Consider the following 12519-nt stretch of genomic DNA (forward strand, 5'->3'; position numbering starts at 1 on the left):
GACTGCCTTGATCTTAGTTTCTAGCGCTAGGGTGCCTTTGCCTAGGGCGGGTCTCTCAGGCCATGGACTCCAGCCCCTGGACACCAGTGGTCACAGCTACTGAGCTCAGCTCCCAACTAGTCAGCATCTCTGAGGGGCTGGATCTGCAGGTGCTGCCAGATGCAAACCCCACGGCCACCAGGCGCCCTCCGGTCACTCGTGCTGTCCACCGTGCTGTCACTCCTGCTGTCACTCCGCCCTGCACCATTGCTGCCCACCTGCCCGGCTGTTCAACCATCCCTCCTCCCAATGCCACATCGTCTCCCTGTCTACCATCTATGTAGGGACAAGTCCTGGCTAAGCACCTGAACTTCCATAAAAGAATATCAAGTCTATATTCCAAAGGGCTCACAGTCAAAGCATATGCACCGACCCATGGTCGGCAAAAGCTGTTCTCCCAGTTTCTACTAGGGAGGCTCCTAACCCAGAAATTTCAGTTGCCCCAACTCTTATTAAAAATTCAATTGCAAAAAATAAAACCTGTAGGATTCTCCCTATCTGAAGGCTATACGGTCCACTCTTTTCTCCAAATATTCTAACCTCTATACTGGATCAAACCAGGCCATCAAAGAGCTGCAGACTTGACCCATACACACTGAATTTAGAAGGAACCAGGCTGCTCATGATGTTGTGGTTCAAATCTTCTGGAACTACCAATTTTTATTTCATTTGAACAGACAGCAAGGAGAACATCAAACCTAGGGTCTGTTTTCCTCCTTTTTTTTTAATAACAGAAGAACCAACTCAATTTATATAACGATGGGTCTAATTAATATGACAGGGTAAGAATTTATTCACATCACCAAGAACATGTGCCACAGATTAAAGGAATCCAACAACATTCTACATGTTTGCATGAAGTTCCAGGAGACATTCTAGAACTTTGCATTTAACACAGATCGAATGTCCCAGGGAGAACTTTATATCAAGAAGTTTTATCAAACGGGACACCTGGGTAGCTCAGTTGGTTAAGCGTCTGCCTTCGGCTCAGGTCATGACCCCAGGAGGGGTCCCAGGATCGAGCCCCACATCAGGCTCCCTGCTTAGCGGGGAGTCTGCTGCTCCCTCTCCCTCTGCCCCTCCCCCCCGCTCATGCTCTCCCTCTGCCTGCCGCTCCCTCTGCATGTGCTCTCCCCCACTCGCTCTATAGTAATAAAATCATTTTTTTTAAAAAAGTTTTCTCAGAAGTTCCTTGATTTCTTGATGTTTTACTAGGGAACATGAACAATGGGACTTATATACATTTAAATATCATCTATTCCCCACTGACGGTTCTCCTTGGTCTCTGGGACCCCTGATGTCACTAGAATGCAAATCTTTTCCAACCCTCTTCCCCGTCTTACCAAAAACTGCAAGCATGTGATGTAAGAACCACTGAGGCCTATAGTTTATTTTTATTTTAACCAAGGCTAATTAACTTGAGTTTGTAATATCTATTTCCACAGTCAACTCCCAGAATCACTTAGGCAGAACTGCACTTGGATATCATCCTCGGCTCGACCGTAGGAAGAACCTGGACAGAGGGCGACAGGACGGGGGTTTTCACACCATACTGTCCCGCAAGCCATCAGAGGGGGGAGAAGAGCAAGGGGGACAGAGAGCAAGAGACCAGGCTCTGAGCCCCTCTCCTACTTCCACAGGGCAGCTCTGCTCTACTCCCATGTGTTCATTCGGGTTCTGTGAGCGATGGTCTGCAGACACGGATCTGCTGCTACGACAGCGGGGAAACCACTGGACTAGGTTGAGTCGGAAGGGCTCCCGGGGAGGACCTCACTGGCTGCAGCATACATGCCCCCCTCTTGGTGGCCCCAAAGGAGAGGCTTCCCTCAGGCTCCACTGACAGAAAAGAGCAGTGCTCCTCCTGAGCAGCTGGCGTGTTCTCCCCATAGAGGCATGGGGGACCCCGTGACAGAGGGTGTGTCTCCCTGTGCTTCGGATGCGGGGCAGCTCACAGCCAAACTCATGATCCATCGACTTCTATGCGGAATAAAACCTCTTGCTGGCATTTCATTGTCCCTACTCTGGCTCTGGCTTCGTTTTTTTTAAATTTGTTTGTTTGTTTGTTTGTTTTTAAAGATTTTATTTATTCATTTGACAGAGAAAGAGAGAGAGCACAAGCCGGGGGAGTGGCAGGGGGAGAGGGAGAAGGAAGCTCCCCGCTGAGCAGAGAGCCCGACGTGGGGCTCAATCCCAGCACCTGCCCGGGATCATGACGTGAGCTGAAGGCAGATGCTTAACCGACGGGCCACCCAGGAGCCCCTATTTATTTATTTTTAAGTAGGTAACCACACCCAGAGACCCCGACACAGGGCTTGAACTCATGACCCTGAGATAGAGAACTGAGTTGAGATCAAGAACTGGACATTTCACCGACAGGGCCACTCAGGCACCCCGGCTGTGGCTTCATTTTAATCTCTCGTCTTGCTTTCCTTTTTTCTTTCTTATCACTCTGATTTCATCGCCTTCTCTCTCTCTCTCTCAGTTTAATCCTGTGAATCGAAGAGAGGAAGGGTCACTAGGCAGAAGCCCCGCTTATCTGAACTTCTATCATCTGTTTCCATGTCCCTGTGTAGGTAAGCCTGCCACCGTCCAGTCCCGGTCTTTCGAATCCATTTGAATCCAGACCCTGGCCAAATCCTGGTGACTGTCTATCAGTCTTCTGATTTCTCACCCCGCCTTCTCCGCTGGCTGGAAGCAGTCGTCTCTGCACATTTACGAACTCACACTAGCTCAAGGTTCCACCTCGGTCCCTGATTGTGCGGAAAGAAGGGTGTGTGGCTAACTCGGGTCTCCAGGGTTTCCTTGTAAATAATTCATAGATGCTGCTGCTTATGACAGCAGAGTCTATGCTTACTAAGAAAAAGGCAAAAACAGCTGTGCATAACGTGAAAAAGCACTATTTCCACTACCCCGTCCGCACCCCATTGGTAACCATGTAGACATCAAACATTTTACTAGTGGTTTTTTCTGAAGGTGTCACGTTTAAACAAGAGCCTCCTGGAGGAGGAGGGGTACTCACCTCCTCTCCATATTCAACCCATTTGTCCGATTCATTCTTCCAGTACCAAATCCATTTCGTGGCAAAGACAAAATTGGTCAGTGCTGTGACAGACGAGGGCGTGGAGAGGCGTCGGATAGGATTAAAATTACAAGTCATCTTCTGGAAATCGATGTCTTCATTTCCGATAGAAAAGCTGAGAGGGAAAAGTTTAAAGTTAAAAGAACACTTCAGTGACCTTGATCTTCTGCCAACTGGTCTTCCCTAACAAAAGCACAGACTGAAGATCTTAGAGCTGACAGGGATCTTCAAATTTTCTTTATAAGGCCCCAGGTCTTACATACAAAAGAAGAAAAAACTGAAATGCAGAGAGGGTAGGTAAGTTACCTACCTCATATAGTTAATGATTTCACAAAATATATTCTCTCCTCAGCCAATATGCCAGAATAAAGTGGGCCCACAAAACAAATGACTGGCTCAATGTTAGAAACTCACAGTAGGTCAGGTTTTTTTAAGTATTATTATTTAATTAGCTACACAATGTGGTCTGAGACCTTCGCAGGAAGCCGGGAAGGTCAACTTATTTTCATAATAATAGTAAGACATTATTTGCCTTTTTCACTTTCATACTCTCACAGGTGCACAGTGGAGTCTTCCAGGGGCTACATGATATGTGATTCTCCAACAGATTCGATGTGCCAAAATATAAAACCATGTCATTCTTCTGAATGAATTCTGTTTTGTTTTGTTTTGTTTTGTTTTGTTTTGGAAAACAGGTTATTATTTAGTTGTACATACATATATATATAGTTATTACATATAACTATAATTACATAAGCATAGTGATATAAAAACATGGTATTTATATTACCATAAATGAGTTTATTATTGTTTTTTTTAATGACTCCATAAATATTGAATTTTTCTGTTTTGATTTTTAATATGGTAAATACGGACAGCTATAATTCACATAAACAGAAGTTCTTTGGGACCCTCAATATATCGGAAGACTGTAGAGGGGTCCTGAGGCCAACAAGTTTGAAAATTATTGCTCTAAGAAACATCTCCTAAATCAGTGATTCTCAATGAGGAATAGTTTTGTCCCCCAGGGAACATTCAGCAATGTTGAAAGACATTTTTGGTTATCACGACAGGAATCTAGTGGATAAAGGCCAAGAATGCTGCCAAACAGCCCCCCCAAAACAAATAATTATCTAGCCCCAAAAGTCAATAGCGCTAAGGTTGAGAAAACAGCTTCAGATTTACCTAGGGGGGAGAAACACACCTCCAAACAAGAAAGCAGCCGATGCTACCCTCTAGTGGCAAAATGCAGTAACACAGACTCCACCAAAAATTCACTATAAAATGTTGGAATGTATGTGACTGCCCCATCCCCACCCGCGCAAAGAATTTCCTTGTAACAGGAAGGAAGAGGAGGAGGAAAGAGAATCATTAAATACAGAAAACAAATTGGTGTTGCCAGAGGGGAGGGGGTTGGGGGAAGCAAAATAGGTGAAGGGGAGTAAGAGGTACAAACTTCCAGTTATAAAATAAATAAGTCACGGGGATGAAAAGTACAGCATAGGGAATAAGAAAAAAAGAATTTCCTGTATAAAACGAGGATGCACCATATAAATATGGTCATGAGTGGTATCACCCAGTTGACCCCGGGCAGAAACAGAAATGTAAGGTATCCTCTTAGAAACCTCTAGGATAGTGAAAATAGCAAACATAAAGGAAGATACAAAATGCTCAAGTGACAATAAAATTCTGCACTAGAACGATATGAAATTACTCAACTCGAGCTCTACAGCCATAAAATTAAGCCAGAGGCTCTTCCGAGCTGTAATCACTGTACTTGTGATAGTCCTATTGTGAGTTCGCAGTAATCCAAACTGACCTCTGCAATGTGTTTTTCTGCAGGACACAGTGATGAAACCTGTGTCACTGTTTATATCACACAAGTTAGCAAACAGTCCCAGAACCTCTAGTATTCGCCAGGCTCTTTGTGACTTCAAATCTAGCTCATGTTCTTCTTCATGAACTCAGCAGGCATCCACCATTTTTATCTCAAGAGGTACCTGAGACTTGAATGGGATTCTGAAGGAAAACGGTTTCTTCTTCTTATAAGCCTAGCACTGTGCTTTCTTTTGATGATGTTGTGGACCTCACAAGCCAAAGTCCGGCCACCAACTTACATGTGGATTTGGGGGTCACAATAGGCCTTCTCAATATTCTCCATGGGCTGGAGGTCCATCCAGGTGTTTGTAAGCCACATCTGCCACCGGTAGGGCAGGTGGAAGTGAACTTTGTTGCAACTTTCTGCAAAGACAGAGAGGAGGTCTGAGGGTCTGTTAAGTGGGGGTTCTTACCAATTCAACTAAGTTCACTGCTGACCTTCCCCATGAAAGGCTGCCTTTCCCGCCATGCAGGACCTGCATGCAAGCACATTTCCAGTCTACACCTTTGCCCATGCTGGTTCCTGCCCACGCTGCCCCACCATACCGTCAGCTTCCCTTGTCACCAACAGAGACACCTCAGAAAATAAAAATTCCCCACTCCCCAAAGAGTCACTTTATCCACATGGAAATCTGACATCATTGTAAATGTACTGTTACCCCCTCTGCACCCCCAAGGGGTACTTGGAGATGCTCTCTAGTGTCCACAACTGTATGCATTTCCTCGAAGCCATGGCCTAAGATTAGGCTCTTCCAGAAAGATTCCCTCACTCACCTCACTCTGTTCTGATCTGACTTGTATTTTGTATTCCCTTAGCCAGCACTCAGTCCCCAGCTGGTACTTATGTTACTTATGCATTTACTTACTTTATGCAGGCTTCTCATTAGGGGATGTTTCAATGCCCACCTCCATCACAAACTCACTGCTTTTGCCTGCATCACTCTGTGGCTTACACCCCCTTCGCGTGATGGGTATAGGGCTCTGAATGGCTATTACATGAGTGCTTGCTGGACAGCGAATTAACGTCACAAGCCCATTAATACAGGAATGCAGAAAATAGTTCTGTCTTTGAAAATTTGCATTCCGTTATGTTTAAATCATTTCGAGATGCTCAAAAGATGTGCGATTCCTTTTTTTTTTAATTTTATTTTTAAGTAATCTCTACATTCAATGTGGGGCTCAAACTTACAACCAGAGATTGAGTCGCATGCTCCACTGACTGAGCCAGCCAGGTGCTCCGGTGTGTGATTAACTTAAAACCAAAAGAGGCGGGGGGGGGGTGCCTGGGGGGGGCAGTCAGTTAAGCCTCTGACACTTGGTTTCACCTCAGGTCCTGATCTCAGGGCCGTGAGATCGAACCCCATGTTGGGCTCTGTGCTTGGTGCAGAGTCTGCTTGAGATCCTTTCTCCCTCTCCCTCTGCCCCTCTCACTCTTGCTCTCTCTCTCTCTCAAATAAATAAATAAAGCTTTAAAAATAAAATAAAACCAGAAGAGACAGGTTCAGATATCCCAGGGAAAATCACAGAGCTGCACTGCCCACGGTCTAGTGGACTGAAAATGATATAACCATTCACGATAGTCCGTATCTCATGCCCATTAGAATAGCTGCTCTAAAACCAAACCAACACAAAACAAAAGCAAGTGTTGGCAAGGAGACGGAGAAACTTGAACCCTTGTGCACTGCTACCGAAAACATAAAACGGTGCAGCCACTGCAGAAAATGGTGCGGCAGATTCTTGAAACATTAAACGTAGAATTATCAAAACAAATGTTAATTTTTTTAAAGATTTTATTTATTTGTTTATTTGTTGGAGAGAGAGAGAGAGCATGAGTGGGGGAGAGCAGAGGGAGAGGGAGAAGCAGACTCCCCGGGGCGCCTGGGTGGCTCAGTCGTTAAGCGTCTGCCTTCGGCTCAGGGCATGATCCCAGAGTCCTGGGATCGAGCCCCACATCGGGCTCCTCCGCTGGGAGTCTGCTTCTTCCTCTCCCACTCCCCCTGCTTGTGTTCCCTCTCTCGCTGGCTGTCTATCTCTGTCAAAAAAAAAAAAAAAATCTTTAAAAAAAAAAAAAAAAGCAGCAGCAGATTCCCCGCTCAGCAGGGAGCCTGAGGTGGGGCTCAATCCTGGGACTCTGGGATTATGACCTGAGCTGAAGGCAGATGCTTAACCAACTGAGCCACCCAGGTGCCCCCAAAACAAAATTTTTAAGTAAACACCAAATCATCATAATACCCAGCAATTCCACTTCTGGGTGTATACCCCAAAAGAAGTGAAAGCAAGGTCCTGAGCAGATCGCACACGCCCAAGCTGATAGCAGCATTATTCACAGCAGCCAAAATGTAGCAGCAACTCAAATACCCATTCACAGACGATCGGATACAAGCAATAAAGTATGATTCCGCCTTAAAAAGGAAAAGGAAATTCTCGTGCAGGAAATTCTCTTTCACATGGATAAAACCTGAGGACATTACACAAAGTGAAACAGGCCAGCATCACAAAGACACAAATACTGTGTGATTCCTCCGACCTCCAGTCGTCCTCCTCAGAGAAACAAAAATTAGAACCGTGGCTGCCAGGGACTGGAGACGGGGAGAATAAAGAGCTGCTGTCCAAAGAGCCGCAGAGTTTTAGCTCTGCAAGATGAAAAAGAGTTCTGGAGATTGGCTGAACAGTAATGGGAATCTAACCCTACTGACCTATACACTTAAAAATGATTAGGGGAGGGGCGGCTAGGCGGATCGGTCGGTTAGGCATCTGCTTCAGCTCAGGTCATGATCTTGGGGTCCTGGGATCGAGTCCTGCATCAGGCTCCCTGCTCAGTGGGGATCCTGCTTGTCCCTCTCCCTCTGCCTCTCCCCCTGCTCGTGTGTGCACTCACTTTCTCTCTCTCAAATAAATAAAATCTTGTTAAAAAATGATTAGGACAGTAAAATCTATGTTAGGTGTATTTCACCACAATTAAAAAGGAAAAAACAGGGGCGCCTGGGTGGCACAGCGGTTAAGCGTCTGCCTTCGGCTCAGGGCGTGATCCCGGCATTATGGGATCGAGCCCCACGTCAGGCTCCTCCGCTGTGAGCCTGCTTCTTCCTCTCCCACTCCCCCTGCTTGTGTTCCCTCTCTCGCTGGCTGTCTCTGTCTCTGTTGAATGAAAAAATAAAAAAAATCTTAAAAAAAAAAAAGGAAAAAACATTTAGGTTAAAGAGTTAGGATTTCGAGAACATGGGGCAGAATCTTCCTTTTCAGACACCAGGTGAATGAGACTAAGACCACTAGGGGGTCAAACAGAGGCGATCCAATGTGATGCCTGGGACAGAGGCATGCAAGTGAGCAGGTGGTATCACGCTGGGAGGACAGCCACCTGCCCCAGACACAGGTGCACGGGACACAGCTCTGGAGGAAGCCTGGTGGGGCGGGCTAGTGAACAGGTGCAGCCCCTTGACCGGAAGGACAGACAGTCCGGGTGTGCAGGACTCTCAGTACATGTGTGAAGACCAACTGCAAAGGGCCCACGGCCCAGAAGAGACATGACGCCTAAAGGACAGGACACGAACTGTGAAAGTGTGTCGGCTAGGATACTTTTATTTTTTAGATGTGTTTTTTGTTTGTTTTCTTTTAGCATATGAAAAGAGGGTCCCTGATGAAGTATAATATTTCACCTAAAAGTGAACTCCAAAAGGAGAAAGTATAATGTCATGCAGTGGTCAAGTACATAGGCTGGCTGGGCAATTTAGAGTCAAAACCCAACTTGGCTGCTCCAACCTTTCGGTGCCTCTAGTTTCCACATCTGTAAAATGGGTTAACAACAGAACCTGCTTCTAGGGTTGATGTGAAGTTTAAAGACAATGCATGTAAGTTTCTTGGCAATGCACCTAATATACAGTAAGTACTCAGTGAATGCTGGCTTCTAGAAAGTTCTTAAGTTACTCACCAACTTGACAACCCCTACACAGATGGTCAAGACAAATCTCCTCTGAGCCACAGTCATCCATCCTGGAAGAGCTGGTACTCTCAACGTCCGACGCAGAATCTACAAAACAAAAGAAGATGCGCGTACGCTGACCTTAGTGCTCAGACCAAAATTCAAGATACCTGATCTCACAATGGGAAAGAGTATCTGTAACTGGCACCATGTTCAAGAAAATTCCAGATTCGTGTGTTGCTCATGAGAGCCTCGACAGCCCCTCCATAAGAGCAAACATGGACGTTTGGGTCATGTGAGAGGTATGTTTATTGTTTAAGCCAGGACCAAACTACTCCTGTTCTCAGTAAATGTGGCAGCTTCCTCTACACGGTTCAACTGTTGGTACTTGAATCAGTCTCCTCACCAGTACCACCCCTTGACCAAACCCTCCAACTCTATGCCCTTTGGTAACTACTGGGGAACGTCCACAGAGAAGCCACCAGCCATAACTGCTCTGTGGCCAACACAGACATGGGGCCCCCTCTGTCCTTCAGTGACTTACACAGAGCACATCTTGGGGTCCTTGCAAGCTCAGCGGCAGGGCTAACCGGGACTTGGGCGGAGTTCTGACCACGGCTTGCATAGGCTGCAGCTCTGCTGCTCGAGGAGGATGTACACGGTGCCATCCTGGACCGAGTACGGACTTGCGGCGTGGGGACAGCGGTCTCCCGAGGTGTGGGCAGGACCTGGGGTTCCAGACTCTGACTTCCAAAGCACAGCGCATTTTTATCCCCTCTACACGTCAAAGTGAAGTCAAACCCAGTGGCACCAACTGTACTGACTTCGGTGGTTTCATTCGCAACGTGACTAGCGCCATTTGGTGTGCCGTGGACAGATTTATTAGCCCAAACCGTCTTCTCTCTATATTGACCGTTGACAGACCCCACTGTTGGAACATCACCATCTGTAATCTTGCCAGTGGTCTGGAGATTACTGTGAGTGGCTCCGGTGTCCCGATTCCTAGGTAACGATTTTTCCCTCTGTCTACTGGTTGTGGTTTTGTAATTGAAAGATCTTGTGGAAGCTGTATCTGCGGCCGTTCCATCAACGTTATTATTAAAAAGTGGGACATACTGGACATTTTGCTTCCCACTTCTGTCCTCGGCGTTCATGCCGTCTGAGAAAAGCACGCCCATGCTCTTTCTGGTGGTTATGGTGTCGGGTGTTTGATCTATAGGAGAGCCAGGGGTGGCTTGACTCTGGGAAAACACACTCTCCCTACCAGTGCCTTTGCCGTTCAGCCAGGATGCAGGGCCCTTCCGGTCAGAAGCAGGCTTTGAATCAGAAGGGAGGTAAATGCTACCTTGATTCCCATAAAAGAGATCGTCTGGACCGCCATTCTCTGAAAACCGCTGGCTTCCTCCCACTTGACCTCTTCCTCTGAGATTATCCGCCTTAGGCGGGACGGGGGAAGGCTGGGGGCCATCCTGACTTCCCAAACGCACGAACTTGTGGGCCAGGTCCTCTACAGGCACGTCGTCCAGGGGAGGCCTGTGGCCAATCTGATCTGGACCAGGTGTGCAGGGCCTTTGAGTAGGACCCGAAGCCGATGGAAGAAATTCTGTACTGCCCTGAAATGATCGGTCTCTGCTCTTGCTTCTACCTCTGTAGGCCGGATCTCTACGATAGGCGGGAGGAGCTAGGAAAAGAAAAACAAAACCAGGAAAATTAGCGCTAACAGGTTTGGGTTCTTACCACGGTTCCTCCTCAGCTTTTCCAAGTTTGCTCTCTGAGTTCTGTCAAATTACGTGTCCCAATCTGGTGTGTAAAAATCTTGAGAAGGGTGTTAAAGACGATGAAGGCATCTGCTCTTTTGTTGGAAGAGCAGGAAACACCACCCCGCAGCCTAGAATGAGAGTCACAGTGACCCCGGCTCTTCTCGACTTCTCTCCTGGGCCTCGGATGTAACCTCCAAGCCCCTAGACTCTTAGGTGGGGTTCTCCACTACGCTCTGGTTCAAGTCAGCCTTCTGTGCTGTGATGAACGGAGACACACAGGAGAGTGAGTCAGGGAGGATTTTCCAAGTCATTTACATTTGCTCATATTGTGAAGAAGGTTCCCAAACAAACTTAGGATTCACAAAAATAAATAAATTAATTAATTAAAACCACAGTGTAAAGGTCTGATTTCATTTAAACTAGAAGTTTTTCCATAGTTCATCCCGTCTCCAAATGCCCAAGCTTAAGTGAGAAATATCAAAAAGAATTAGCCTCTCTCAAGAAATCTGATGAGTCACACTCCTTAGGAAGAGGAGGGAATGCGTGAGTACACGTGTTTATGAGTGTGTGTGAAGTGTGCGTGTGGGATAGGCACAAGTGTGACGTTTATGTGTGGTGTGTGTTATGATGGATGTGCGGGCATAAATGAGGGGTATATGTGTGTAAGACATACATGTGTGGTATACGCGTGTGAGGAGTGTGTGTTTGTGAGAGAGAGATGCACTTGAGTGTGATATGTAGTTGGTGTGTGAGATGTGTCTGTCAGTAAGGTGTGTGTGTGTGTGTGTGTTATGTGTGGTGTGAAGTATGTGTATGGTGTGAATGCATGTGTGTTTGTGTGTGGTGTGTACAAGTATGTGGTACGTATGTGTATGTGTGGTATGTGTGTTGTGTGTACACGTGTGTGGCATATGAGCCGTGCTATTGTGTGGGGGAAAGGGGAGGAAGAGGGCCTTTCTCTTCCCAACCCAGAGAGCAGCGGTAATAGAATAAAAGCAAACATCCTTCTCCTGCCAACAAAATAGTTAATTAAGTAAATTAACCAGAAGGGATAATAAAGATCTCTCTCACGTACAATGAATTTATTGGGAAACTACGCCAGAAAACATCCCTCCAGGGGCTCCTCTGTTCAGAGAGCATTGTGATGTGGGAGGAAAAAACACCAGATGAGGGACCAGAACACATAAGCTCTGCCACTAACTAGTGGTGTGAGGCCTTGGAAACATCCCTTTTATTTATTCATAGCAAAAACAATTTAAGACTGCTTGCAATAAAAGTCATTTAAAATTTCTGAGCCTCGGGGTGCCTGGGTGGTGTATAGTCAGTTAAGCATCCGACTCTTGATTTGGGCTCAGGTCATGATCTCAGGGTCCTGGGATTGAGCCCTGCATCGGGCTCCACACTCAGCATGGAGTCTGCTTGAGATTCTGTCTCTCTCTCTCTCTCTCTTTCTCTGCCCCTCCCACTCATGCTGTCTCTCTCCAAAATAAATAAATAAAATCTAAATAAATAAATAAAAGTACAATTTCTGAGCTCAGTCTCCTTATCAATTAAATAAGGCTAATAATACACCTTTCTTTCTTCATAGCTTTGCTGTCAGGAACAATGATGAGATATTTTGGGTGAAAAATCCCTGGTTAATTATAAAGCATTTCTCAAATATAAGGAGGTATAATTGTTTATTATGTAATATAGAGTCCAAGAATTATATATTCTATTTGCTTTATAAAATTCACCTCTCTCACATCCATTTCACAAAGGCTTAAAAAATTGCCAAGGGTTAATATCCATTAAACAATGTGAAAATGATTAAGAAATAGAACTGATCACTTCACACACTGAAC

The 12519-nt window shown here is 46.0% G+C and overlaps 1 protein-coding gene across 4 annotated transcripts in view; it reads right to left on the reverse strand.

Annotated features, from left to right (window-relative positions):
- ZC3HAV1 (zinc finger CCCH-type containing, antiviral 1) overlaps positions 1-12519 on the reverse strand; it is a 61865-nt gene that overhangs the window by 24486 nt on the left and 24860 nt on the right. For all 4 annotated transcript variants that reach the window (XR_004618876.1, XM_034637782.1, XM_034637777.1 and 1 more), the window contains exons 4-7: positions 9460-10596; positions 8925-9023; positions 5236-5359; positions 3059-3233 (exon numbers count right to left, since the gene is read on the reverse strand). Coding sequence is in view for 3 of the 4 variants with exons in the window: in XM_034637782.1 (XP_034493673.1) it covers positions 3059-3233; positions 5236-5359; positions 8925-9023; positions 9460-10596 (1535 nt within the window). In the remaining variant the exon portion in view is untranslated. The remainder of the gene's footprint in view (positions 1-3058; positions 3234-5235; positions 5360-8924; positions 9024-9459; positions 10597-12519) is intronic.

The sequence above is a fragment of the Ailuropoda melanoleuca genome, chromosome 1 (genome assembly GCF_002007445.2).
Source record: "Ailuropoda melanoleuca isolate Jingjing chromosome 1, ASM200744v2, whole genome shotgun sequence".
NCBI classification, from domain to species: domain Eukaryota; kingdom Metazoa; phylum Chordata; class Mammalia; order Carnivora; family Ursidae; genus Ailuropoda; species Ailuropoda melanoleuca.